At 42.9% G+C, this 25,713-nt stretch overlaps 1 protein-coding gene across 1 annotated transcript; it reads left to right on the top strand.

The window, feature by feature from the left end:
- The first annotated feature begins 1,942 nt into the window (after positions 1-1,942).
- Positions 1,943-25,474, top strand: AP1S3 (adaptor related protein complex 1 subunit sigma 3). Its single transcript, XM_075268893.1, has 5 exons — positions 1,943-2,111; positions 15,015-15,193; positions 19,941-20,049; positions 21,393-21,530; positions 25,040-25,474. The coding sequence occupies exons 1-5, from the start codon at positions 1,950-1,952 to the stop codon at positions 25,073-25,075; spliced, it is 624 nt and encodes a 207-aa protein (XP_075124994.1). The 5' UTR covers positions 1,943-1,949; the 3' UTR covers positions 25,076-25,474.
- The last annotated feature ends 239 nt before the right edge of the window (positions 25,475-25,713 follow it).

The raw sequence follows: 25,713 nt of genomic DNA, 5'->3' as shown, positions 1-25,713 counted from the left end.
GTTTATATTGATGGACATGTGTCTTGTTATTCAACCACATGAACTATTTAACTATGTAAGGTTCAGATATGTACAAACCAAGAACAGCTCACCCGCTGTAGACATATTTCTCCAGGTTGTCAGCAGTCCCGTATATGGGAATGGTGTGCGGCCCGATTGTAGCAATATAAGTGACAGTTTACACAGGGCAATTTTTATCGGTCTGGCACCATGAGGCCGGGGCCCCACGAGCCAGAAACACCACAGGAAAAATCAAGGTGTTTTACAGTATCTGCAAAGTGGATAGGATTCATGCGAATCACATGCACACTTTGCGTTTTAAACTGTAAAGTGGACATTCTGCAGTTTCCAAAATTGAAATTGAAGCATGTCAATTATATTTGCGGAAACGCTGGCAGCTTTCCTGTAGATATAATGGTAACAGAAAGACCGCGGAGGAAAACTCTGTGAACCTTCTGTTCAAAGTGCTGCAGGAAGAACTGCAATACGTTCCCGCAGCGTTTTTTTCTGCAGTGCATTAGCACTGCGTTTCGTCCCGTGCGGCCTTTGCCTTAAGGTTAAAAACCAATATTCACATATTTGAAAGCTTATTGTTAAATGACAGCCTCGGATATTTGTCATATACTGATAAGATTTTAAATATGTAAACTAAAAATATTATGTTTTAACTTGAATGGTTCTGGAGGGATGAAAACCTTCCTATGTATGTCAGGTTAAAGGACACAGGGGATCGTATAGATACGTTAGGTGAGCTACAGGGAAAACCACCTGAGGCTGGGGTCCCACGTGGCATAAATTCAGCAGCATTTTCACTGTGTATATTCTTATGGCTCACACGCAACCATGTACCGTCCAGTAAACATGGTCCTTATTACCTGGACTGTCCATGGCCATGCGAATGGAGCTCACTACATCACAGTCACTTATGACAGAATTAGCTGAACAGCCATTGTACCAACTATAAACCCGTCAGTCCAGTACCGCAGCCATCCAGCTATTATGACTCGCTATGATGTAGTCAGTCCAGGTAATACGGACAATGTGTACTGGACGTAACAATGAACATGGGCATGAGCCCTTTGGCCATATTCACATGGTAATGCTAACGCTAAATTCACACCTGTGCCTGGGTGTGAATCCCCGGGTCCGCTTGGGGATTATAATGGGATCTGCCGGCTTTCAACCTGAAAAATGCATTTTTTTTTAAAGAGGTTTGGGAACAGAAACCCCAAACGGAATAGAGGCGTAGGTGTGAACCTAGCCTGACTCTTGTCTATGTAAACGCAGCCCTGTATTTATAGATCTGACTCTTCCATTGAAACCCAGTGGGTCAGTGAAAAAAAGGAAGCCACAATGGTTTTTTACTTTTTTTCACTGACCCACTGGGATTCAATGGAAGAGTCAGGCCTATAAAAACAGGGCTGCGTTTCTGATCTGTCAAAGAAGAGCCTACTCTACAGATCACTCGCCCATGAACATTGGTAGTGTGAATAGACCCTTAGGGTATGCTCACATGTAGCAGATGCAATGTAGATTTTCCACTGAGGCAAGCATGCAACATATTACAGGACTAGAAAAGTGAATGAGATTTTACATAGATAGCAATGTGCAGCGTAGCCTGACCTGCAGAGCACATACTACATCCATGTCATCTTATGCTGCAGATCACAGTGGATTTAACCCTTTGCACTGTATAGGACGCCGCATCAATGTCCCCATGAGCTGTATGACACCCCATTATAATTCCATCTATAAAGCCCCCATGTTTCCCACTACCTATATGTATGTGCTGCAGTGTCGGTGAGTGACCCTGCGGGGGCGCTCGTGCACACTCGTGCCTGGTACAAGGAAGTGGGTGTTGTTAGGCGGGGAACGAGGGCGCGGCCCGGTGACCTTGTTGCTAGGAGCCGCACATAGGCGCTGCTAGTGGTTGCTAGGGTCACAGAATCATGAGGCGTTCCCCTAAGCCATGGGGCGTGTCTCCCACGCGGCAGGTGTATCGGTGGGCGGGGCATAGTATCAGTAGGCGGGGCGCCGCCGGTGAAGTGGCTGTTCCAGTCTCACCTCTGTCGTTGTCACCTGTGTCTTCCTTTTCCGCCGGAACAGAAATGGTAAGGGGGGTGCTCGGGGGTCAGGTGCAGGGGGAGCGGCAGTGCGGGGTCTGGGCTGCCGGGGGCTTAGGTGACGGCACCTGTCTCCGGCTGTGATTGGAGCAGGCTGGCTGCTGTCAGCCCAGTGAAGCGCGCTGCCTGTCACAGGTGGAGAGTGCAAAGGGTTAAACGAGGCGCCTGTGCGGGGTCTGTGCATTATAGAGGGGGCAGTCCTGGGGTAGTCCCTGTAATAACCTCACACGGCTGCAGGTGACTGACCCTATATGTCTCCGGATAGCCGGAATTCTATACATTGATACAAAGTTCAGAAACTGCTTACAAGTGATATGACAATGGAGCAGGGGGAGCTACAGTATAGTCCTCAAGGCACCCTATGTGCTAGCTATAGGCACTGCTGTTTTATGGCAGCCTGGGATGGGGTGTAACAAGTGAACATGGGGCAGTACATGGAATAGGATTCCTGTCCGCCATGGCCATATTCAGCAGATGTTCAATATAGGGATAATACACACAGTGATGTCACAGTACAGGGGATAATGCCCACAGTGATGTCACAGTACAGAGATAATACACACAGTGATGTCACAGTACAGGGAATAATACACACAGTGATGTCACAGTACAGGGATAATATACACAGTGATGTCACAGTACAGGGATAATACACACAGTGATGTCACAGTATAGGGGATAATACACACAGTGATGTCACAGTACAGGGGATAATACACACAGTGATGTCACAGTACAGGGGATAATGCCCACAGTGATGTCACAGTACAGAGATAATACACACAGTGATGTCACAGTACAAGGAATAATACACACAGTGATGTCACAGTACAGGGGATATTACACACAGTGATGTCACAGTACAGGGATAATACACACAGTGATGTCACAGTACAGGGATAATACACACAGTGATGTCACAGTACAGGGATAATATACACAGTGATGTCACAGTACAGGGATAATACACACAGTGATGTCACAGTATAGGGGATAATACACACAGTGATGTCACAGTACAGGGGATAATACACACAGTGATGTCACAGTACAGGGGATAATGCCCACAGTGATGTCACAGTACAGGGATAATGCACACAGGAACATATATATCAGTAGGGACGTATACTGGACATGCGGTTATACTTTTATTTGCTTGCTAGTTGTCATTGCTGCTCATAAAATTTGGCAACAATTGGTTGATTGTTTCCTGTGTGAGCCAAATATTCAGTCATATTGATTTTTTTTACTATCATGTTTATATGTAATCCATTTATATAGTAACAATTATACAAAGCCTATTTTTGAGTGGCGTACAGGAACATAAACTATAAGAGGTGCAGACATAGAAGTCACACCCAGGCCCTGGACCTAGAGGGGTCCACAGATGTCCTTCTGACTTATAAAATGTGACACTATTCTAAATGGAACAAATACAGGAGCTTCACGTTCCGCCTCTGGTGGCAAAAGAAGTTTTCTCCAGGTTATATCCTATTATTATATCCCTGCTTCTATAAATATTTTTAGGGCATGCTCACTCAAAATCTCTTGATGAATCAGAATTTTCTTTACATAAGAACAAGACGGGTTACATCTGCCTGTAATAGAGTTAAATAGGAGTTAGCATTGGACTTTTTTTTTTTTTTTTTTTGGTTTAGCATGTTGTACAAAGAAGTATCTGCCTCTTGTCACCACAGTACAGTGCCAAAAACCATAGCAGGTAGCTACACATTGCTTATCAAATGTGTCCAGTCAGCATGCCAACCCACCTCAGCTACCCAAGACTCAGCCTTGGATTTCAGCCACCGGCTCATGATGAATACCAGTGACGCCCCACAGTCCTTTATGACTTGAATTGGGCCCACTGGCATTATAGCAGACAAAGTAACAAGCTGTTATGTCCAGTAATTTTAAGGGGCCGCTTCCAGGAGGTATGTCAGGTGCACCGCGCTCCCCCATTACTCTACCCGGCTGAGTATGTTCTTTGAGTGTTGGACTTCATCTGATGGTGCAAGACTCCTGCGAACCTTAAACAAAAAGAAAAAGGGAGTTAGAAAACAGCACATGGCTTTCTAGGAGTCAGTTCTTGCTTTAAGGACATTTACCAACTCTTTTGGGAACTTAGGAAGTCTTCCGTTTTCTACAAGCCATGTAAGTATTCCTGGAAGGTTGGCAAAGATGTCCTTGATATCTTCTTGAAATTGTGGGAAATGCCTATGATCATCTTTAGTTAGGGCTTATGCACACACCAGTATTACTGACCCATGTTGTACAGGTCGGTAACACAGTGTCCATAGTCTACCCTTGTTGTACAGTTCAGTAACACAGTGTCCATAGTCTACCCTTGTTGTACAGGTCGGTAACACAGTGTCCATAGTCTACCCTTGTTGTACAGGTCAGTAACACAGTGTCCATAGTCTACCCTTGTTGTACAGTTCAGTAACACAGTGTCCATAGTCTACCCTTGTTGTACAGTTCAGTAACACAGTATCCATAGTCTACCCTTGTTGTACAGGTCGGTAACACAGTGTCCATAGTCTACCCTTGTTGTACAGTTCGGTAACACAGTGTCCATAGTCTACCCTTGTTGTACAGTTCAGTAACACAGTGTCCATAGTCTACCCTTGTTGTACAGTTCAGTAACACAGTGTCCATAGTCTACCCTTGTTGTACAGTTCAGTAACACAGTGTCCATAGTCTACCCTTGTTGTACAGTTCGGTAACACAGTGTCCATAGTCTACCCTTGTTGTACAGGCCGGTAATACAGTGTCCATAGTCTACCATTGTACAGTTCGGTAACACAGTGTCCGTAGTCTACCCTTGTTGTACAGTTCGGTAACAGTGTCCATAGTCTACCCTTGTTGTACAGTTCGGTAACAGTGTCCATAGTCTACCCTTGTTGTACAGTTCGGTAACAGTGTCCATAGTCTACCCTTGTTGTACAGGTCGGTAATACAGTGTCCATAGTCTACCGTTGTACAGGTCGGTAATACAGTGTCCATAGTCTACCCTTGTTGTACAGTTCGGTAACAGTGTCCATAGTCTACCCTTGTTGTACAGTTCGGTAACAGTGTCCATAGTCTACCCTTGTTGTACAGTTCGGTAACAGTGTCCATAGTCTACCCTTGTTGTACAGTTCGGTAACAGTGTCCATAGTCTACCCTTGTTGTACAGGTCGGTAATACAGTGTCCATAGTCTACCATTGTACAGTTCGGTAACACAGTGTCCGTAGTCTACCCTTGTTGTACAGTTCGGTAACAGTGTCCATAGTCTACCCTTGTTGTACAGTTCGGTAACAGTGTCCATAGTCTACCCTTGTTGTACAGTTCGGTAACAGTGTCCATAGTCTACCCTTGTTGTACAGGTCGGTAATACAGTGTCCATAGTCTACCATTGTACAGTTCGGTAACACAGTGTCCGTAGTCTACCCTTGTTGTACAGTTCGGTAACAGTGTCCATAGTCTACCCTTGTTGTACAGTTTGGTAACACAGTATCCATAGTCTACCCTTGTTGTACAGTTCGGTAACAGTGTCCATAGTCTACCCTTGTTGTACAGTTCGGTAACACAGTGTCCATAGTCTACCCTTGTTGTACAGTTCGGTAACAGTGTCCATAGTCTACCCTTGTTGTACAGGTCGGTAATACAGTGTCCATAGTCTACCATTGTACAGTTCGGTAACACAGTGTCCATAGTCTACCCTTGTTGTACAGTTTGGTAACACAGTATCCATAGTCTACCCTTGTTGTACAAGTCGGCAACAGTGTCCATAGTCTACCCTTCTTGTACAGGCTGGTAATAAAGTGTCCATAGACCTATAATCTACCTCCTTGTGCTTCTGATGTTATCAGATGCCATATTATGCAGGTATACTTCTTAGAATTGGTCAGAATACAGTGCCATGTGTGGATACCATATGGCAGCACACGGAGTGCCTATGAGTGTGTAATACAAATTCATGCTATATTCATAATCTAGGGAGTTTATGGAGACACTGTGGTTTTTAGGGATGCGGTGCTTCCTTGTGACAGTATTTGCTGGCTGCTTTTATCAGATTCTTCCTTATCTCTCTGTTGGTTTCTGTTTCTGGTATGTGAGAACGCTGAATATTACAGCGGCAGTGAAGATGAGTGGCTTAGCAATAAACCCTTAGGAAACAGCCTTTGTTCTATATCTCTTACTTCTGAGCTTCTTGTGCTAGAGATGAAAACTGTCAGGGGACTGGCATCATGCTGGGTGATCTATTATACTACAGTGCCAGCGTTAGGCAGGCTTCATGGAAGCAAATTCACAAGTATCTTTGTGCCTTGTCTATTAGGTCGGCATGTTTCTGTTTTTATGGTTTTATTTTGTCATTATTGTAGCATTCACTTGCATCTGGAGATCATTATAATAACTTTTATTTATATAGCCCCAATATATTCCACAGATCCGTACAAGTAATGACAAACAGTGAGACAAAAGGAGAGAAGTTTCTGCCCACAAGAGCTTACAACCTAAATGGACTGGGAGGAGTGACACAATAGGTCCATGGTACTGTTTTGTACAAAGGATCATTCCCCTGTATTGACATGGGTAATATAAGTAACGCTGCATGAACCCAGACGGAATCTGAGCCAACTGTGAGGCATGAAAAGTGCCGCAGGATGAAGTAGAGATATTGATGACCATATCAGGTTGCTTATGGACCATGGACTATGGTTGTGAGACAGGGCCTCCTTGAAGGAAGTCACTCCTTTAATGGAATTTTCTGGGAGTTACATATTTGACCGATGGGATGACTGACACTTGGAACCCCTACAGATCAGCTGCTCGAAGCAACAGCACCTCTTGGGTGAGAAGCACTTACACTTCCAGGCCAATGATGTCATGTTTGCAACTCAGTCCCGTTCAGCTGTTTGCAGTTTTAGTCTCATTCCATTGAATGAGGCTGAGCTGCAATACTTGCAAATTGGATGCGATTCTGGCCAATCCCATCCACACATTGCAGAAAAAAATCTTGCGCTTTTTGAAAAGCACGGCATGTCAAATATACCTAGGGAAACACTGGCGTTTACTATACAGGTGTAATAGGGGCGGAAAGTCCACAGTTCTCCTTTACGGACTTTCAGTGAAAAACACTGTGGGAAAAAAATGCAATGCTTTTCTGCATTTTCTGCATTCTAATCTTTTTTTTTCCTGCAGCGTTTTTTTTTAATGTGTTTAATTTCAGTGTGCTATCCGTGTATTTCATGGAGAGCACACTGACCCATTCTTTTCTATGGGCCCGTACACACGACTGTGAATTTCAAGGTCCCATGTACGGGCCAACAGTCTGGGCCGCATTGGATAGGACATATCCTATTTTTGTCCTACTTTGCGGCCCGTACCTCCGTGGCTCCTTTTCATTTCATGAAAGAAGGCAATGAACCCCGGCCCATGCATGGGCAGCACACAGGGACATTCCCGTGTCCTCCCTGTGCAGCCCATTCTTTTATATCACAGCAGGCCGGTTGCAGCAGGGTCATCTGCAACCGGTCTCAGGCTAAGGCAACATGTTGTGGAACAACTGTGTTTTTTTGTTTTTTTTCTTTTATTCCAAAGCGGGAAGTGGATTTGGCAGAAAGAAGAAGTATAAGAGCTATTTTATATTCCTCATTCCTTTTCAAGTTACTATTGACTTTACTTCAACAATACACAGCAACATCTACAACAAAAAAAGCAGCTTTTCTGCACCCTCAGTCAGGTTGAGGCCCCACGTTGCAAAACACAGCATTTTTTGTTGCAGATTTTGCTGCAGTTTTTTGAGCCACAGTCAGGAGTGGATTTAACAGAAGGGAAATGACTAAGAGCTTCCTTCATATTTTCCATTCCTTTCGTAGCCACTCCTTATTTTTGGCTCAAAAAAGCGCAGCAAAATCTGCAACAAAAAAAACGCTACGTAACCTTGTGCGTAACCTCTCAATTGCTCATTTTCTGGTGCCAGATTCATATGAATAGACAATTGTATGCTACTTGATATTCTGCGTAGACCCACGTGTTTTTTTTTTGTTTTTTTTTAAGTTTTTGCTGCATTTTTTTTTAGCTAAAGTCAAGAGTGCCTTGAAAAGGCATAGGAAATATATAGGAAGCTCTTATACTCCTCCCTTCTGCTAAATCCACTCCTGACTTTCGATCCAGAGCAAAATCTGCAACACGAAAAGGCAACTTTTCTACTACGTGGGGCCGTTTTGAGTTTTCCCATGAACTTAACTATATTTAGATTTGTAGAACATTTTTGGCGCTGATCAGTTGTCAATGGAACTAATGCAGGAACTTTATATGGGACTAGTTAGAAACCAACCATGATTTTCTTATTGTGGACTGGTTTTCAGGCAAGAATATAAGATAAAAAGCTGTGACTAAGGAAATCATGGCTGGTTTTCTACGGGTGCCTTCGCACGGCATAGCGCGCCGCTCCTTTAGACACGTGTACATGTGTCCGAGCGTGGTGCTTCAAAACAGAGCCCATTGATTTCAATGGGTGCCGATATACGCGCACTACCCATTGAAATCAATAGGTAGAAAAGCCTCCGATTGATTTCAATGGGTAGCGCGAGTATATCGGCACCCATTGAAATCAATGGGCTCTGTTTTGAAGCGCCGCGCTCGGACACGTGTATACGTGTCTAGAGGAGCAGCGCGCTACACCGTGTGAAGGCACCCTAACAAGTTCCGGACCATAGAACATTCTTGTATTCATGGTCGTATCCATTGGCGGCCGACCAAGACAAGACTGTCACCTCTAAGATGGTTAGAGAAAATCTTTAAAATTCTACAAAACTTGTAATTATATTAACAAAAATGTTTAACTTTTGATTTTCTTCCAAACTAAATAGGGTGATGTCCATTTGGACTTGAGTGGGCCAGTATACAAAGGCTGCTATATGACAGGCAATAGTTTGCTGACAGATCCACTGGACAACTAGAAAGATTTAGGATTTATTCATATCCAGTTCCAATTTTTTTTCTGAGTGTAAAATATAATTTTAGAGAACGTCTTTGGTGATGCATTTCCACCCACTGTGTGCTCTGTTCCTGCTTGTTCTCTCAGATCTGGCACATTGTTGGAATTGGGGGATGTCACAGCAGGCTGTGCACTATAGAGTTGCGGCTTCCTAATATTCTGGTATGAACGGTACTGCTACAACGGCAGAGATCTGATAATAGACCCAGTCTTTGAAATTGGCGCTTCCGCTCTATTTTCAGAGATTGACCCCTCTACATTGTGGTAATAACTTATAAGGGACATGCTCTTTATAGCAGTTTCTAATGTATGTGCATTTTTTTTTTGTAACTGACTGAGCCAAGCTTTCTGTTTGAATAGGTTCATTTATTTTTCTCTTCCTGATAGGGTTTAATGGTTCTTATGGCTGGCTCAGCGCTGTGCATACAGCCTTGGTAAATAATGAAAGGCAAAAACTAGCAGACAAGTGACTCACCCCCTGTCCACACAGCGCCTTAGTCATTAGTCAAGGAAAGTCTTCGGGCTTCCATAATATTAAAAAAGTGCTCCGGGACAGACCCTCTCCTGTGCTACAAAAACAGCTTTGACATTTCCAGACATGGACTCCACAAGTTCCTGAGCAGTGCTGTTAGTTTTGGTGTGTGATATGTTATTTAGTCTCTGTACTGTCAGGAGGGCGGTGTCAGGCCGGAGCAGACAAGGGGTACGATTCTGAGCTCTGACACTGGCTGCCTCTGATTGCAGCTCTGAATCACACCCTCCGCCTGACTGCACCCACCTGACATTACAGACCTCAACTAGCACATCAGGCACCAAAACTAACTGCACTTACTGCTCAGGAATGGTGGGGGACTAGAGAAAATTCCAACTGTGCTGGAATCAGCGGAGTGGCGCCTATTAACAGATGCTAAGAACTGGAGTTGGAAGAGATAGTGAAAAGTTCTTTTTTAAAGGGAATCTATTGCTAAAACAAAGTATATCAACCCAGCCCCACAATTAAGTAGGTTTGGGTCACCCGAATCAAACCGTGTTCTTCTCGTGTGAATCGGTGCCTCAGTTGCCAAGATATAACTGTTTTTGATATAACAAATATCTTGGCAACAGAAGTACCAATTCACAAAAGGAAAACATTGTATGATTCGGGTGACCCTAACCTATTTATCTACTGGGCTGGGCTGATCTGTTGGGTTCCGGTGACAGACTCCCTTTAAGGGGAGCACGATGTAGCTTGTTTGCAGTAATATTTTCTGTAGCCAGTATGTGTCATTTAGCATCCACATAATTGCTAAGACCCAAGGTGTCCCAATTGAACATTGCACCCCATGTGACCACTTTTCTGTATGCCAGACTCCCTTCACCCATTCGTGCACCTTCTGCTTCCATCCCACTTATTGCAGTACACTAGATGCAGTCTGTAGGTCGCAGATAGAAAGATGAGGGTGGCCTGAATCATATTGTGTATCGTTGCCTCCGTTGCTGAGTTATTCCTGTCTTTGTTAATATACCCAAAATGATGATATAACGGAGGTGCCAATTCACCGGGGAATATAACATTGGATTCAGGTGACCCTAAGCTATATACAGTATCTGTGGGGCTCCGGTGACTAGAAATGAATTGTAAAGCCCTGAACCCTGTTTATACATAACATTCAGATTTTGGCAGACACATAAGAAGGTATTTGTTCTCTCTCCTTTTTTGCTATTTAATGAGAGTATCTATCTCTATATTTGCCCACTTCTCCTTTGGCTGACTTTGTAACCCAAGTCAGTAAGGGTATTGTTCTATATATACGTGTTTGTGTTTAAATACGGGCAGTGGTATGATGTTAGTACATGAAACATGTTATTGGTGCGTCCAGCTTCTCCATAAACACTTAGCAGGAGATCATCCACTTGTAGAATTGTTCTACTTATGTTTTGGTTTAAAGGATCAATTTCCGTATGTGTGAACGTGCTGCTGGATTACCCCGGATTACTCCTGTTCACAAGAAGTGCGCTTTATGTTAAGTGTGTACTATTTGAAGGTACTTTGCTTGAATATTGTATGCACTTCCTTATAATGTTATTAGCTGAAGAGCTCTCAATGCAAGCAGAAGCGTTCTTTACATTTAGAATGGAAGTCAATGGAAATTATCTTGATATACAATTAAAGAGATTGTTCAGGACCAAATAATCTTTTTCATAGTGATGCCCTAACTACAGGATAAATGATCAGTATGTGAACTGCCGTGGTCTGACCCCTGGACTCCGCACAGATGATCTGTTTTAGCAGCCTCCAGTGGATGGCGAGTATGTGCAATCCTGCTTCTATTTAAGTATTCGGAGTGGCGCGGCAACCTCGTCCAGTGCATGGCGGTGGTTCTACGCTTTGCGGCACCACTCCTATTACATGAATAGAAGTGGTGCTGCAGAGGATGTCAGGACAGTTGATTTGTGGATTGATCCATCAGGATGAAAAATCAACTCCTTTAAAGGGATTTTCGGCACCCCCACCAGCCATCTTAATGAAGGGACCATGGCACTGCGGCCTCTTTAATGAAAACCTAGAAAACAACATGCATTGTATTCCATCTGTGCCTGGTAGCTCAGTCACAGAATGATCTGCAAAAGGGCATATGATGTCACAGGCCGAAGAAGAGGCCACAGCCTCACCTTGGCTCTGGGGTGACTGCGATGGTGATAGGTGTTGGACCAGCACCAATCTGATGTTGATAATCTACACTCTAGGATAGATATTCATTACAAAAATCCTGTAAAACCTCTTTAACCTGCTCCTGCGCCATGTGCTGGCTCAGCAGTTGTATAACTTACACCCTGCCCAGCAACTTAACCCCTTAGATATCATGGTCAGTAGTGGCGGCAGCATCTATTGGCTTCACAACCACAAGGTACCTGCGTGCCCCCCCGAACATAGTGATCAACTTTTGACTGTCAAGCCTGTGACACATATTGTCTCTTAAAGGAAACCAATCAATTTGGGACAATAAACTGCCCACAAATCCCAATAGACCATAGTAACATCATACATAGCTGCATAAAAAAGACAAAAAACCTTTATACTTATCTAGAAATGAGTCCAATGGATTGCATCGGATACATCTCTGGTGCTCCCTCCGCGGTTCTTCAGTGAAGTCAAGGACATGCACCCTGCGCACTGGCTTCACTGAAGAACTGCGTCAGTGCTATAGGAGTATACAGTAGGAGCCAGGTAAGGATAAATGTTTTTTATTTTTAGCGTGGCCACAGATTGTATTAAAAGAGGTCTATGCAGGTGGTTTAGCGTCCCAAATTGCTTTGAAAGGTTCCCTTTAAGCCCTGTCCATTTTTGGTCCCAACACTTTTGATGATTCTGCCCCCTTGTCAGTCAAGTCATTTCAATACATAATATTTGGCTCAAGTTTAACAAAAATTCTGGCCCATATAACTTAGTAAATCTGATTTTATATTTATTTATTTTAGAAAAAAATCAAACTTATCATTTATTCATTTAAATCATACATTAATTTGAAACAAAGTTTACATAAATCCATAGTACAGAGTGTATGTATAGGGAATAATGCTATTTCTGGTCGTGTTATTCTGTCATTTTTAGCAGATTTCTCATCTGCATTTGTATCTGAGCTAGATTACATACACTGTACACAGTAAGTAGAGGAGAACCACCCCATAACAGTCTCTGGTTCACTCAGCCACAGCTCCAGGATCATGCAGGGCATATATAGAGAAGCACTTTGGTTGTTGTAGAAAGCTATTTAGCTCCAGCATCCCACTAACCCTGTGTTTCTGTTGCTAGCCCTCTCACTCGCTCCTTCTGCTCTCTTCTCCTCTCCATAGACTTGTAATCTGTGTTATGTGACCTGTAGTCCAGCTTGAAAGTGATCGAGCATTAAAGAATAACAAGCATTACAAAGTTTCCTATGCTCCCCTGTACTTTTCATTTCTGCAAAGTTAGTGACCATTTACACGTCTGCTTTGTTTGAACTTCTGTAGCGGTCAATCACTGATAGGACCACCCACATGACTACTAAGCCCAGGCAGAGCAGAGTTATAAATGGATAGATGAAAAGTTGTTTTTCGACAAAACTTTATACTAGTCTGATCAGCTCCAACTATAATAATAATAATAATAATAATAATACATTTTATTTATATAGCGCCAACATATTCCGCAGCACTGTACAATGTGTAGGGTTCAGATACAGACAGAAAGATACATTACAAAGAAATAGACACTTCACACAATGGGACTGAGGACCCTGCTCACAAGAGCTTACAATCTATGAGGGCGTGACACAAGAGGTAGCAGGGGCGGCATTGCTTACACAGAGGTCAGACAATGTTGTAATAGAGGTGACTGTCATTACACAAACATAAAACTTTATGAGCCGTCGCCAGTCGTGTCCTTTAACATGTGGATGGAGCTTGGACCTATAAAGTTATCCTGAGATGGCATCATATCATGTGGGGTAATTTGGGAGCGGGGACAGAGGAGGGTTAAATTTTGGGGATTCTAATGACGGTACAGAAGGGTTTACATTAGGAATTGTGATAGGCCTGTCTGAGAAGAAGTGTCTTTAGTTTGCGCTTGAAACTGTAGAAATTGGGAGTTAATCTGATTGTCCGGGGTAGAGCATTCCAGAGAAGTGGTGCAGCTCGGGAGAAGTCTTGTATACGAGTGTGGGAGGTTCTGATAATAGAGGATGTAAGTGTTAGGTCATTGAGTGAGCGGAGAGCACGGGTTGGGCGGTAGACAGAGATGAGGGAGAAAATGTATGGAGGTGCGGCATTATGGAGAGCCTTCATAGTGTGTGTATATCGGACAGTATTTTTAATGTGAAAAGTTGTCTAAAAATGGCCTGTACTAGAGGAGTTAGGTTCTCACAGCTGCTAGATTCTCAAGATGATAATGTACTATTAGGATGGGAGGTTGATGTCATATAATGACATATTATAATAGGTTTCTACCTCACCCTTTGCTTGTGTAATAGCTTTATTACTGTGGGTAGGGTTAATGTAACCACTGATGACTTCTAGTGACATTACAGTAGAACAAACAAATGTTAACCTTGAGGTTTTCTCATCCTCCATCTTGTTTCATAGCAAAGGGCACAAAATAAAAATAAAAAAAATCTAATTTTATATAATTATGAAATAATATACAAAATATGTTCTATATAATTCCCTAGAGCTCTTCCAAAGGGAATGAGGCTTGGGTAAACGGGCTGGGAGGAAGCTTGCTACTAGAGAAGCTACTTCCCATTGCCTCATATGTATATATTGCCGAGCGAGATAACCTCTACAGTACACCTGCCCCTTCCAACACTGCGGCTCAGCATGGAGGGGACCAGGAGGCAAAGGACAACTGCACCCAATTTCTACCCTTTAGTGTTCCTTTAAAAGTAAACTTAATGTACATATGAAACAGCCTAGAAATGCATTGCAGACCTTAATGTTAAAGGGGTTGTCTGGGATTTTTGTATGGCCTGTCTTTAGGATAAGTCTTAAATATTTAATCGTTGGGTAGGGGATGTGTAACAGCTCATCCCTGTACAGATCAGCTGTTTGGGGCTGTATCAGATCTGGACGACATTTCTGCAGCTCATTTCCCATTTATGTCATTGAGAGCAGAGCTGCCACTATATAGCGTATGGAAACATCTTCCACCTCTGTGCAATGGGGATCTGATGGATCTCTCCACACACACACTGATCAGATATCTGTGAGGATAGATCATAAGAGAATTCTTAGACAACTGCTTTAATGTATATGGAATTATTATATTACGTGCTGAATGTAAGACATTGGTACATTGAAGGCAAAGCTTTTATAACACACATTTCAAGGTTGGATCTGTTTTTTTTTTTTTTGTTTTTTTTTTTTACTATTTCTACTTTGTCCCCTGTAGATTCGCTTTCTACTTCTGTTCAGCCGGCAAGGGAAGTTAAGACTGCAGAAATGGTATATAACGCTGACGGAGAAAGAGAAACGCAAGATAACACGGGAACTGATGCAAATAATTCTAACTCGGAGTCCTAAGAACAGCAGCTTTGTGGACTGGAAGGATCTAAAACTTGTATATAAGAGGTACATTATACATACAATACACAAGCTCTTCACCTTGTCTACACACCAATATCAGTTGCCATCTCCCTATATGTGCTATGGCATTGTCAGCAGGGTATACAGGCTGGATTTCCCACTCCTGTGTTAGTATTCAGCCATTCCTTGAAAAAAAGCCCCCCCGGAGTCAGCTGGCTAAATGCTGAAGCTACAAGCACTACAACAGCTTTCTTTTTTATTTTTCCTATGGAGGTAACTGTATGATGACTTATTTCTGCACGAGTTGTATTTGTCAGCATTGCCTTTAGACTGGCTTATCACAAAACCCCTCAGATCACTGCAGATTTGTTACCCATGGGTTTCTCTGAATTTCTCCACCACAAAAATTGGGTTACAGGTCAATTTGCGCTGTAGATGGTTTTTTGCATCATGTGGATGAGATCTGTTTAAATCTCATCCACTTTCTGTACCTCACCAGCACATGTATGGCGGCTAATCTGCTGCAAACACATCCCATGAACATGCCCTCAAGGTACATATGTGATGATATTCATTATTATTTTATACATATATTTCATTTTGTTAAATAGACAAATGCCAAGAAATCAATCTAGTCTTTTGGGTTTGTTTTTTTTGTTTTTTTTCCATATAGGTGTGCTTTTTTTTACCTTAGAGGGATTCTACCATTAAAAAACTTTTTTTTCTAGGTAACACGTCGGAATAGCCTTTAGAAAGGCTATTTTTCTCCTACCTTTGGAAGTGATCTCCGCTGCGCCGTTCGTTCGAAATTTGTACCGGTATGCTAATTAGTTGTTTCGCAGCGATGGAGGGCGTCCCCCCAGCGCAGGAGATGCGATGGGGGCGTCCCCATTGCTGCTCGAAAACCGACTCCAGCGCCGCCTCTGTCTTCGAACTTCACCGAACAGAGCGTACTGCGCAGGCGTCCGCCGTCAAGCCAAAGAAGGAAGGGGAGGATGCAGAAGAAGACAGAGGCGGCGCTGGAGTCGGTTTTCGAGCAGCAATGGGGATGGCCCCATCGCATCTCCTGCGCTGGGGGACGCCCCCATCGCTGCGAGAGAACTAATTAGCATACCAATACAAACCGGTATTTCGAACGAACGGCGAGGCGGAGATCACTTCCAAAGATAGGAGACGAATAGCCTTTCTAAAGGCTGTTCCGACGTGTTACCTAGAAAAAAAAGTTTTTTAATGGTGGTAGAATCCCTTTAATCATTTTAATTAAAAACAGATTTCATATTTTCATTTATTTTACTTAAAGAGGACCTTTCACCACTTTTGGGCACATGCAGTGTTATATACTGCCAGAAAGCCGACAGTGCGCTGAGTTCAGCGCACTGCCGGCTTTCCCGATCTGTGCCCGGTGTAAAGAGCTTACGGTGCCGGTACCGTAGTGCTCTATGGTCAGAAGGGCGTTTCTGACCATTAGCCAGAGACGTCCTTCTGCCTCGCGGCGCCAATCGCGCTATGCTGTGGAGCGAGGACGAACTCCCCCCTCCCGCTCCTGATAATGCTCGTCTATGGACGAGCGGTGTGAGCAGAGGGAGGGGGCGTTCCTCCCAGCTCTCACAGCACAGCGCGATTGGTGCCGCGAGGCAGAAGGACGTCTCTGGCTAATGGTCAGAAACGCCCTTCTGACCATAGAGCACTACGGTACCGGCACCGTAAGCTCTGTACACCGGGCACAGATCGGGAAAGCCGAAAGTGCGCTGAACTCAGCGCACTGTCGGCTTTCTGGCAGTATATAACACTGCATGTGCCCAAAAGTGGTGAAAGGTCCTCTTTAAATGTTATACCTTCGGAGGGACATTTACTGTTGACCTGAAATAATGGGCCATAGGAATACCTCTCTGTATTATATGTATAAGATCTATCTAAGATCTAAATGCTTTGGTCATTTAGTACATCAATAGTCTAGTCCAGTTCAGTCAGTCTGTGTAAGGTCTAGTGTAGCTGCTGTGGTCATTTTATTACACAATTTATTCCAAAATTGACATTAAAAAGTCATAGTTTTTGGCAGATTAATGACTTTTTTTTGTACCCCAAATTTTGACTTTTGGTCTTTTTTTTTCACCCTGCATGGCACTTTTCCAAAAAGTGAGAGTGGCGTTCATATTTGCACCAAAAACTGGCATCAATTAGAGTTTAATCTACACTAACTCATTGTTAGCCCAGATTTATTTTTTTTGGGGGAAGAACGGGTCAGTGATGTTCTAATTCAGGGGTGTCAAACTCATCAGGATTATGGTAGCCTTCAAAGAACCGCCAATCTTGATACATACATTTCTTTACAACCTGTACTGCTGTACAGGTTGTGCTCAATGCCTGGCTATGTGCATTAGGTTCTTCGTCTATACAAATATTTTGACTTTACATTAAATTTTCCCGAGCTTTTGGAAGACCTGGAGAAATTTTTTTATCTCTCACTGTTCCCTTATTAACAGCACTTGTCTGACATCCTGACTATCCAGGAAACATACCTGAAAGTGGAAAAGCAGCATATTGCTAGTTCTGGTATTTCCACCCCCACCCTACCAGACAGGTTCTCCTGGGAGTTTCTCCCTGCTGTCCTGGAAAACTTCCATGCAGATAACACACATTTTCTCCAGGCAGGTTACACCACATGCAGCAAATTATAAATCCCCAGACATATGGCATTAGGATAAAAAAATATACATAGCTTACGCCTACAACTTCTTCTAGCTGGACCTGAGATGACAGGTGGTCTGAGCTCTCTAACACTGGCCATCCACATCAGTTTTTTTGACTGCTAGTTTATTGATGTTGATTGTGGAATTGTTCCTATGAACAATCCACTGCCTGCCTCATGGCCATCAAAAACCATATGGGTATGGCCAGCTTGACACCCAACTATCATCTACTATCACTGGGGTAATCTAGGTCTGCCAGAGTGGCCTTCTGATACTAGTGAATTATCATTGGTCCAATAGTGGATTACATGTACTACAAGTTCTGTATACATTCCTAAACTTCTATTTAAACAGGGTATAGTTCTAGAGCAGGGGTGGGCAATTAATTTTGCCATGGGGCCGTATAAGAAATTGAAACTATGCTAGAGGGCCATGCCACGACAAATTTAGCTCCACCCACTTCTACGTTGACTCCGCCCATTCCCAATCATCTTTCCATGTGCCCCCACACAGTATAATCCTCCTACAGTCACCCGTACATTATATGCCCCCACATTGTAATGTTCCCTTCCAACTGTCCCACAGTATTACGTCCCTCTCCTGGTGCCCCAGTATAAACTGGTGGAAACTAGAGGGGACATGAAACTGGAGCAGCTGGAGGGGGACATTAAACAGTGGGGGTAGTTGGAGGGCGGCAATAAATTGACAGCTGGAGCGGGACATGAAACTGGGGCAACTAGAGGGGGACATTAAAATCGGGAAGCTGGAAGCAGACATTAAACTGTAGGAGTAGCTGGAGGGTGACATTAAACTGGGGGCAACTAGAGGCAGATAGGTCCCCCTCCACCTACCTCCATGGATTAATGTCCCCCCAGTCTAAGTGCCCTCTTCATCTACCCCCAGTTTCATGTCCCCCCCCCCTCCATTTCTCCCCCAGTTTCATGTACTTTGCCCAGGTCTGTTCTAGAGGGTAAAGCAGTAGAAGTCACCCCTGCCTGAGAGGATCTAAATATCCCTATACCATTAAAGAATACTCCAGTATTATAGTGGACACATGGTTGGAGCCATCTTTATTAACAAGTCTGTATTGTTCCGTTCCTCTGTTATTCTTCCTAGAGGCCCCACCTTGCAAAAACGCAGCTTCTTTTGTTGCAGATTTTGCTCCAGTGTTTTGAGCCAAAGCCAGGAGAGGCTTTAAAGGGATTCTACCATTAAAACCTCTTTTTGTGGATAAGATATCGGATTAGCCTTTAGAAAGGCTATTCGACTCTTACCTATAGATGTGATCTCCCTTCGCCGTTCCTTAGAAATACTGTTTTTTTACCGGTATGCAAATTAGTTCTCTGGCAGCGATGGAGGTGGGCCCCAGCGCTGAAAATGCGATGGGAGCATCCCCACTGCTTCTCGAGAACACGATCCTGCGACGCCTCTATCTTCGGCTGGATCCTCCCCTTCTCTGTCGTCTTCCTCCTGCGTCATCTCCGACGCCTGCACAGTTGGCTCTACTAGTGTCTCACTGGGTGTCTAATTGGGTGTGGCCATTTCATTTGTCAAAGGGGTGTGTCCCTACACAGTCTCACAGTGGCAGTACTGATTGGACAGTCAAAGACCTTAAAGGGACATATCCCCAACTGGACTAACGCGACACAGAAATCTCAGAGAAGATGCTCCACATGAGGATGTAGGGTTTTGCGGTTGCGGGTTTGGAAATTGCAGGATGTCGATGTCGGCAGTTTCCTTATAGGTATATTGTAAGCAGAAACTTGCTGTGAAAAGCACTGTGGGAAAAACCGCAATGCATTGCCAGTGGCCAGCTACATGGCTCCTTAGCCATAAAGGTTTTATTTTAGATCACCACATTTTTTTTTTTTTCATCCTGTTTTGGAAGGATGCTACATGGCAGGAGTGCATTCATAGGATACCCATCTTTAAGAGACACCTGCGCTTCTGACAGAGGAAGGATCAGTATTAACAACAACCAGGATGTTATATATATATATATATATATATATATATATATATATATATATATATATATATATATATATCAAAATAAAGGGCCTTCAATAAATGAATATTCTCCTTTTCTTTTCTGATTCTAGGTATGCCAGCCTGTACTTCTGCTGTGCCATAGAAGATCAAGATAATGAGCTGCTGACTCTGGAGATCGTACATAGACTTGTGGAGCTGCTGGATAAATACTTTGGAAATGTAAATTATTACATATTATTTGACCATTTTTTTTCTATTAGCTCACCTGTTGTTTCAACTAACAAAATCACAAAAGAAGCCGCAAATCCAGTGTGTGGTTCTCTTAGTCACTGCTATGGGAACTCTGCACCTTCTGTGCATGGGTATGTTCACACAGAGTTTATTGCAGGCAGATTGTGAGGTAGAATCCACTTCAAAATCCTCCTCAATAAATGCCTCCCAATACTCCTTTTCAATACAATGGGTGTCAGGCAGATTTTTTTCAGCTAGAGGTTACAAAGCGTCATGCCCTATTCTCAAGGTGGATTCCGCCTGGCAAAGCCCATTGAAATGAATGAGAGACTTTCTGCCTTTTCTGCCTCCCATTCATTTCAAAGGCCTTTGCAAGGCAGAACTCAGCAGAAGATAGGTCGTGATGCTTTGTAATCCCCTCTAGCTGAAAATATCATCTAGAGGAAAACCTTGTTTTGACTCCCATTCAAATGAATAAGAAAGTTGGGAAGCGATTTGTTAAGGCAGATTTTAACGCGGCATTGGCCTCAAAATCCGCCTGCAAAAGATACTCAATTTGTCAAACTGAACATTTCTGCTACAGGAATTTGAAGCAGATTTTGATGCTGATTCTGAAAATCTGCTCCAGAATCTCTCCTGTTCTTTCTAATGTGAATTTCAAGCAGAATCTACTGCTAGAACAAGCAGGATACTTCTTTTTTTCTATTAGCTATATCTGCCTCCCATTGAAATGTATGGGAAGCAGATTGTAGGCAGAATTTGGAGCTGATTATGAGATAGAATCTGTATCAAAATCAGCTCTAAAATGCTCAATATGAACCACCGCTTATCGTGTGTTAGGAAAGCTTCAGGCATATACATTGAAGCTAAAGCGCCACATTGCGGAAATGCAGCTTTTTTTTTTTTTTTTTGGTTACAGATTTTGATGCGTTTTTTTTGAGCCAAAGCCAGGAGTGGACTGAGCAGAAGTTAGAAGTATAAGAGCTTTCTATATATTTCTGACTCCATTTGTAGCCATTCTTGGCTTTGGCTCAAAAAACTGCAACAAAATCTGCAACAAAAATAGCTGTGTTTCCGCAATGTGGGGCCTCAGCCTAAAGGGGTCTTCTGGCCACAAACTAAGTTTTTACACCAATGATCAATCCGTAGGATTGGTCATTATTATTTGATCTGGTGGGGTCCGACACCCATACCCCACACACAACAGCCATTGTAGTAGCCTCTGCTAACGGAGCCATGAATACCCACTCAAGTACAATTTGTTTGACCTTAAATGTTGATAACTATCTATATTTCCACAAGTGTCATATGCTTTCTTCTGTTGTTTCTAGGTCTGCGAGCTTGACATAATTTTTAACTTTGAGAAAGCATACTTCATACTGGATGAGTTTCTCATGGGGGGTGAAATTCAGGAGACCTCCAAAGAGTCTGTGGTGAGGGCCATTGAGGATGCAGATATGTTACAAGAGGTAATTTCCTTTTTTTTTTTTTTTCTAAAAGTACTAATCTCATTTGCACTCTCCACAGAGCTATAGCAGGCCTTTTCGGCAATGATAAGGAACCTGTGGAAAAAAACACAGTTTAGAAAAGCACTACAACCATCTGGTATTTTCAAGGCGAAGATTGTAAGATTTCCCATGCAATCCCATTTTGTGGGATATTTTAGTCTTGGACCTCATACACTCAGGTTAATCTAGTTTCACCCTTATTAATCTGTATATCCTTTAGTAAAGAAGGGAAAGTGAGGTCGCGATCAAATCTTTAAATATGTGTAAATAAGGGCTAAGAAACTAAGCACAAGAGCGAACAAACTCTGAATAAACTTGCAGTACGTGTGGAAGGAGAATCAACTGTAAGTAAAGGTCTAGGTGCCTGGGATAGAAGGAAATAATCCAGAAAGTAGAAAATCTAGGGGAGAACAGAAAAGTAAACACTATATACCGTATATACTCGAGTATAAGCCGACCCAAATATAAGCCAAGGCCCCTAATTTTACCACAAAAAACTGGGTAAACTTATTGACTCGAGTATAAGCCGAGGGGGGAAATGCAGCAGCTTCTGGAAAATTTCAAAAATTAAAATGGACAGAGTTTTTGGGTTTAGTAGTTGCTGGGGAAAGGGAAGGGGTGTTTTGGTTGTCTGTCTGCCCCTTCCCTGAGCTTGCAGACTGAGTTTTCTTTTTCCCTTACTTGGAATTCTGTCTGGCTGAATATAGGGCATCTGCAGTTCTCCTATTAACCTCTTCCCGATGGAACAGGAGCACTGCAGATCCCCTATATTCAGTAGACCGGGCACTTTCAGACACAGGATACCTAATGTGTATCTGTTTCACAGTCATTTTCTACTTTTATATGTATTCTAGGGAAAGTAGGGATTTAGAACCTTTATTTACTTTATTTCTTTATTATTATTATTATTATTATTATTATTTATTTTTATTTTTTTTCCCCACTATTTTATGGGAGATTCTATACATTACTATTGCGGCTGGTCATAGACCCCCCCCCCCCTCCCAAAAAAAAAAAATATATTATTATTTTTTGCTTGACTCGAGTATAAGCCGAGGGGGGCTTTTTCAGCACTATGCTGAAAAATTTGGCTTATACTCGAGTATATACGGATGTAGCAGCAGGTAAGCATTATATGCACCTGAAGAAAGGCAGACTAGAGGGGGCTTTTTGTACCGTCAAATTTTTATTGCGTTCAAAGATGTAAATGGTTAATAAATCAAAAGGAAAGAAATGAATCATAGTGGGAATTCCTGTACTTCACCACACCTCACTGTAGAATTCTGACTATGCAGTTGGCTGCTGCGATGTTATTCAGTAGGACTTGACATGGAATGTATCTGGTGACACAGAGGGCTTATTCAATTGTGGGGCACTAAAGCAACTCCTTATTGTAATGATATCATAATCTATCATTTATGAATGACTAGCTTCTGCCCGCGACTTCGTCTGCGGGTTGTTGGTGTTGATGATCCGCCTATATTAGGCAAATTGCTGCTGTCGATGGTTTGCCTGCTCCAGCATTTTGGCAGCTCTTAATCTGTCCTGCTGCTGACCTAGTTCTTCACACCGTGCCTGTGATTGTTGCAGCATCTCAGCAGCTCGCTGGGACTCCATATAATGAGTGTGTTGTTGGTGTTGATGATCCGCCTGCTCTGGCATTTCGACAGCTGTCAAGTTGTCCTGCTGTTGAACTCCTTCTTCGTGCTGTGCCCATGATTGTTCTGACATCTCAGCAGCTCGCTGGGACGCCATATAATGAGCTTCTTGTTGGCATTGATGATCCACATGCTCTGGCATTTTGGCAGCTCTCAAGCTGGTTTGGCGCTGAACTTCTTTCTTGCACTGTGCCTGTGATTGTTCCGGCATCTCATCACCTCGCTGGAGCATCATATAATGAGCGTGTTGTTGCCGCTGATGATCTGCCTGCTCTGGCGTTTTGGCAGCTGTCAAGGTGGCCTGCCGTTAAACTCATTCCTCACACTGTGCTCGTGATTGTTCTGGCATCTCAGCAACTCGCTGGGATGCCATATAATGAGCGTGTTGTTGGTGTTGATGATCCCCTTCAGCTCCGCTTGAGGAGAGCTCTGTGACTTCTCGCTACGTTCATAGCTCTCCTTATTTGTGACAAATTAGATTTTCTTTTTCAAGGCATGTTGAAAATTGGCAAACTGCCAATTTGGATTAAAGGGGCTCTATCAGCAAAATGATGCTGTATGAGCCCCACAAAAGGCTATTCAGGCACCACTAATGTTATTTTAACCCCCCCCCCCCCCATTTTAAAATAAAACCATAAAAACATATATGCAAATTATACTTATCCTGCACGGTGGGCGGTGATGCACGGTCTGATGTCATCTTCTGGCACGCCTTCCTCTTCTTTCTTCTTTCGGCGACGCCCTCCAGTCCAGGCTCTTCCCCAGCTTCATCGTCCTCTTCTTCTGGCGCGATAGGCTCAGATCCAGCGCGTGCGCAGGTATGTTTTTGGAGTGTGGTTTCCTTCCACACTCCAGAAACATACTGATAGGGAATGTACTGTAGATTGTGAGCCCTATATGGGACAGTGATTGACCATGTCTGTAAAGCGCTGTGGAAAGGTGGTATGCAAGTAAGCTAAATAAATACATTTAAAGTGATCAGCTGAGAGGTCGATCAGTTGTTCTGGACTAAATCAGATCTCCATATTATATAGTGCATGTTGCTGGAAGTAAATGGTTCCTTACTCTGTATAGTTGCCAGGCGACTCCCATTCACATTACCCTTTTTAATAAATAAGTGACAGCAAAATGACATGTGTGAATACAGTATAAAATACTGAGACGCTAACATTCATACCTTCCACAGCTGTCACATGAATGACTTCCTCAGGCACTTCTTAAAGGGGTTTCCAGGACCTAGCAAAGTTGTATACTGAAGATAGGTCACCAGTATCAGATTAGTCAGCATCTAACACCCAGACCTCACACAGATCAGCTGTTTCACACACCAGAAGCTGTATACCAGGTATACGGCTAGAAACAGCTCTGCCCCTTTTCAAGTGAACGGTATGGACAGGAAGCTGTCTGCAGTGTACAGAGCTCTGCACTGTAGTGGTGGTGCTGGGAACTATCATTCGGCAGGAAAAAAAACCATTGCCCCAGTGTTCAAGTGTCAGTGTCAGACCAATCTGATACTGATGACCTACAATCTGATACTATTCAAGTTTATCTCTTGATCTGGAGGATCCAGCATGTCCTTTCATTACATGGACTACCCACCTATTCACTGATGCCTAATTTTTCATGTGGTGACACTGCAGGGACACTCTATTACGGTCTATGGACCCTTATCACATAAAGGAACTTTACGGGATTGTTTTCTAATATCATAGTGAATTGTATAACAGTCAAATATTTGCGGCTCAAAATAAATATAGTATCATAATGACTGATTATAATATGTTTTTGTTTTGTTTTTTTAACTCTTTTTAGACAATGGAGGAGTACATGAACAAACCCACATTTTAGTGAGTAACGTGAAGATTTGTCCACGAGACAAGAGCTAGATTCTACAGTGATATTTTTGATGGGGAAGAAGCCGTGGAAACTGCACTGAAAGATAGAAAGGCACCGCTGGGCGGTCCGACTGCCATCCTACAACAGGCCAGCATCAAATGGGACAGGCTTAAAGAGACTACTCTAGTCAAGCCTTTGTAGCTGTATGGACCTACATGTATGCAAAGTGAATACACGTATGCAAAGGAAAACTTGCTTTTTAAAGGAGAAATAAAATATTTTTTTATGTATATTTTGGCTCTTGTAATTAAAGTGACTACCAGAAAATGCTGACTAAAGCAAGGACTCAAATAAATGATTTCTATATCTTGATACATATTGTCCTATTAGGTGTAGATAGATGGCATATTGGGCCCCATTTCTCAAAACTGTCCTGGAAAAACTGGTCAGGTTGCCCAAAACAACCAATCACAGCACAGCTTTTAATTTTCCACTACAGATCAAGAGATGAAAGCTGTGCTCTGATTGGTTGCTGTGGACAACGAGGCTAATTATTTGGTGCAGTCTGTTACTTTGGTGTAGAATGATCTACAAGATATTATATAATGTAGATCTTGAAATTCTAACAAAATATAATAAATAATAACCAC

The sequence above is a fragment of the Leptodactylus fuscus genome, chromosome 3, assembly GCF_031893055.1.
Source record: "Leptodactylus fuscus isolate aLepFus1 chromosome 3, aLepFus1.hap2, whole genome shotgun sequence".
Lineage (NCBI taxonomy): Eukaryota > Metazoa > Chordata > Amphibia > Anura > Leptodactylidae > Leptodactylus > Leptodactylus fuscus.
This window is presented reverse-complemented; position numbering and strand designations above follow the sequence as displayed.

Bases quoted from the DNA above. Each gene is read 5' to 3' on its own strand.
- AP1S3 (XM_075268893.1), top strand. From the start codon at position 1,950: ATGAGGCGTTCCCCTAAGCCATGGGGCGTGTCTCCCACGCGGCAGGTG. The intron at 20,050-21,392 runs GTAAATTATTAC...TGTTGTTTCTAG, and splicing joins TGGATAAATACTTTGGAAAT to GTCTGCGAGCTTGACATAAT. The intron at 21,531-25,039 runs GTAATTTCCTTT...AACTCTTTTTAG, and splicing joins ATGCAGATATGTTACAAGAG to ACAATGGAGGAGTACATGAA.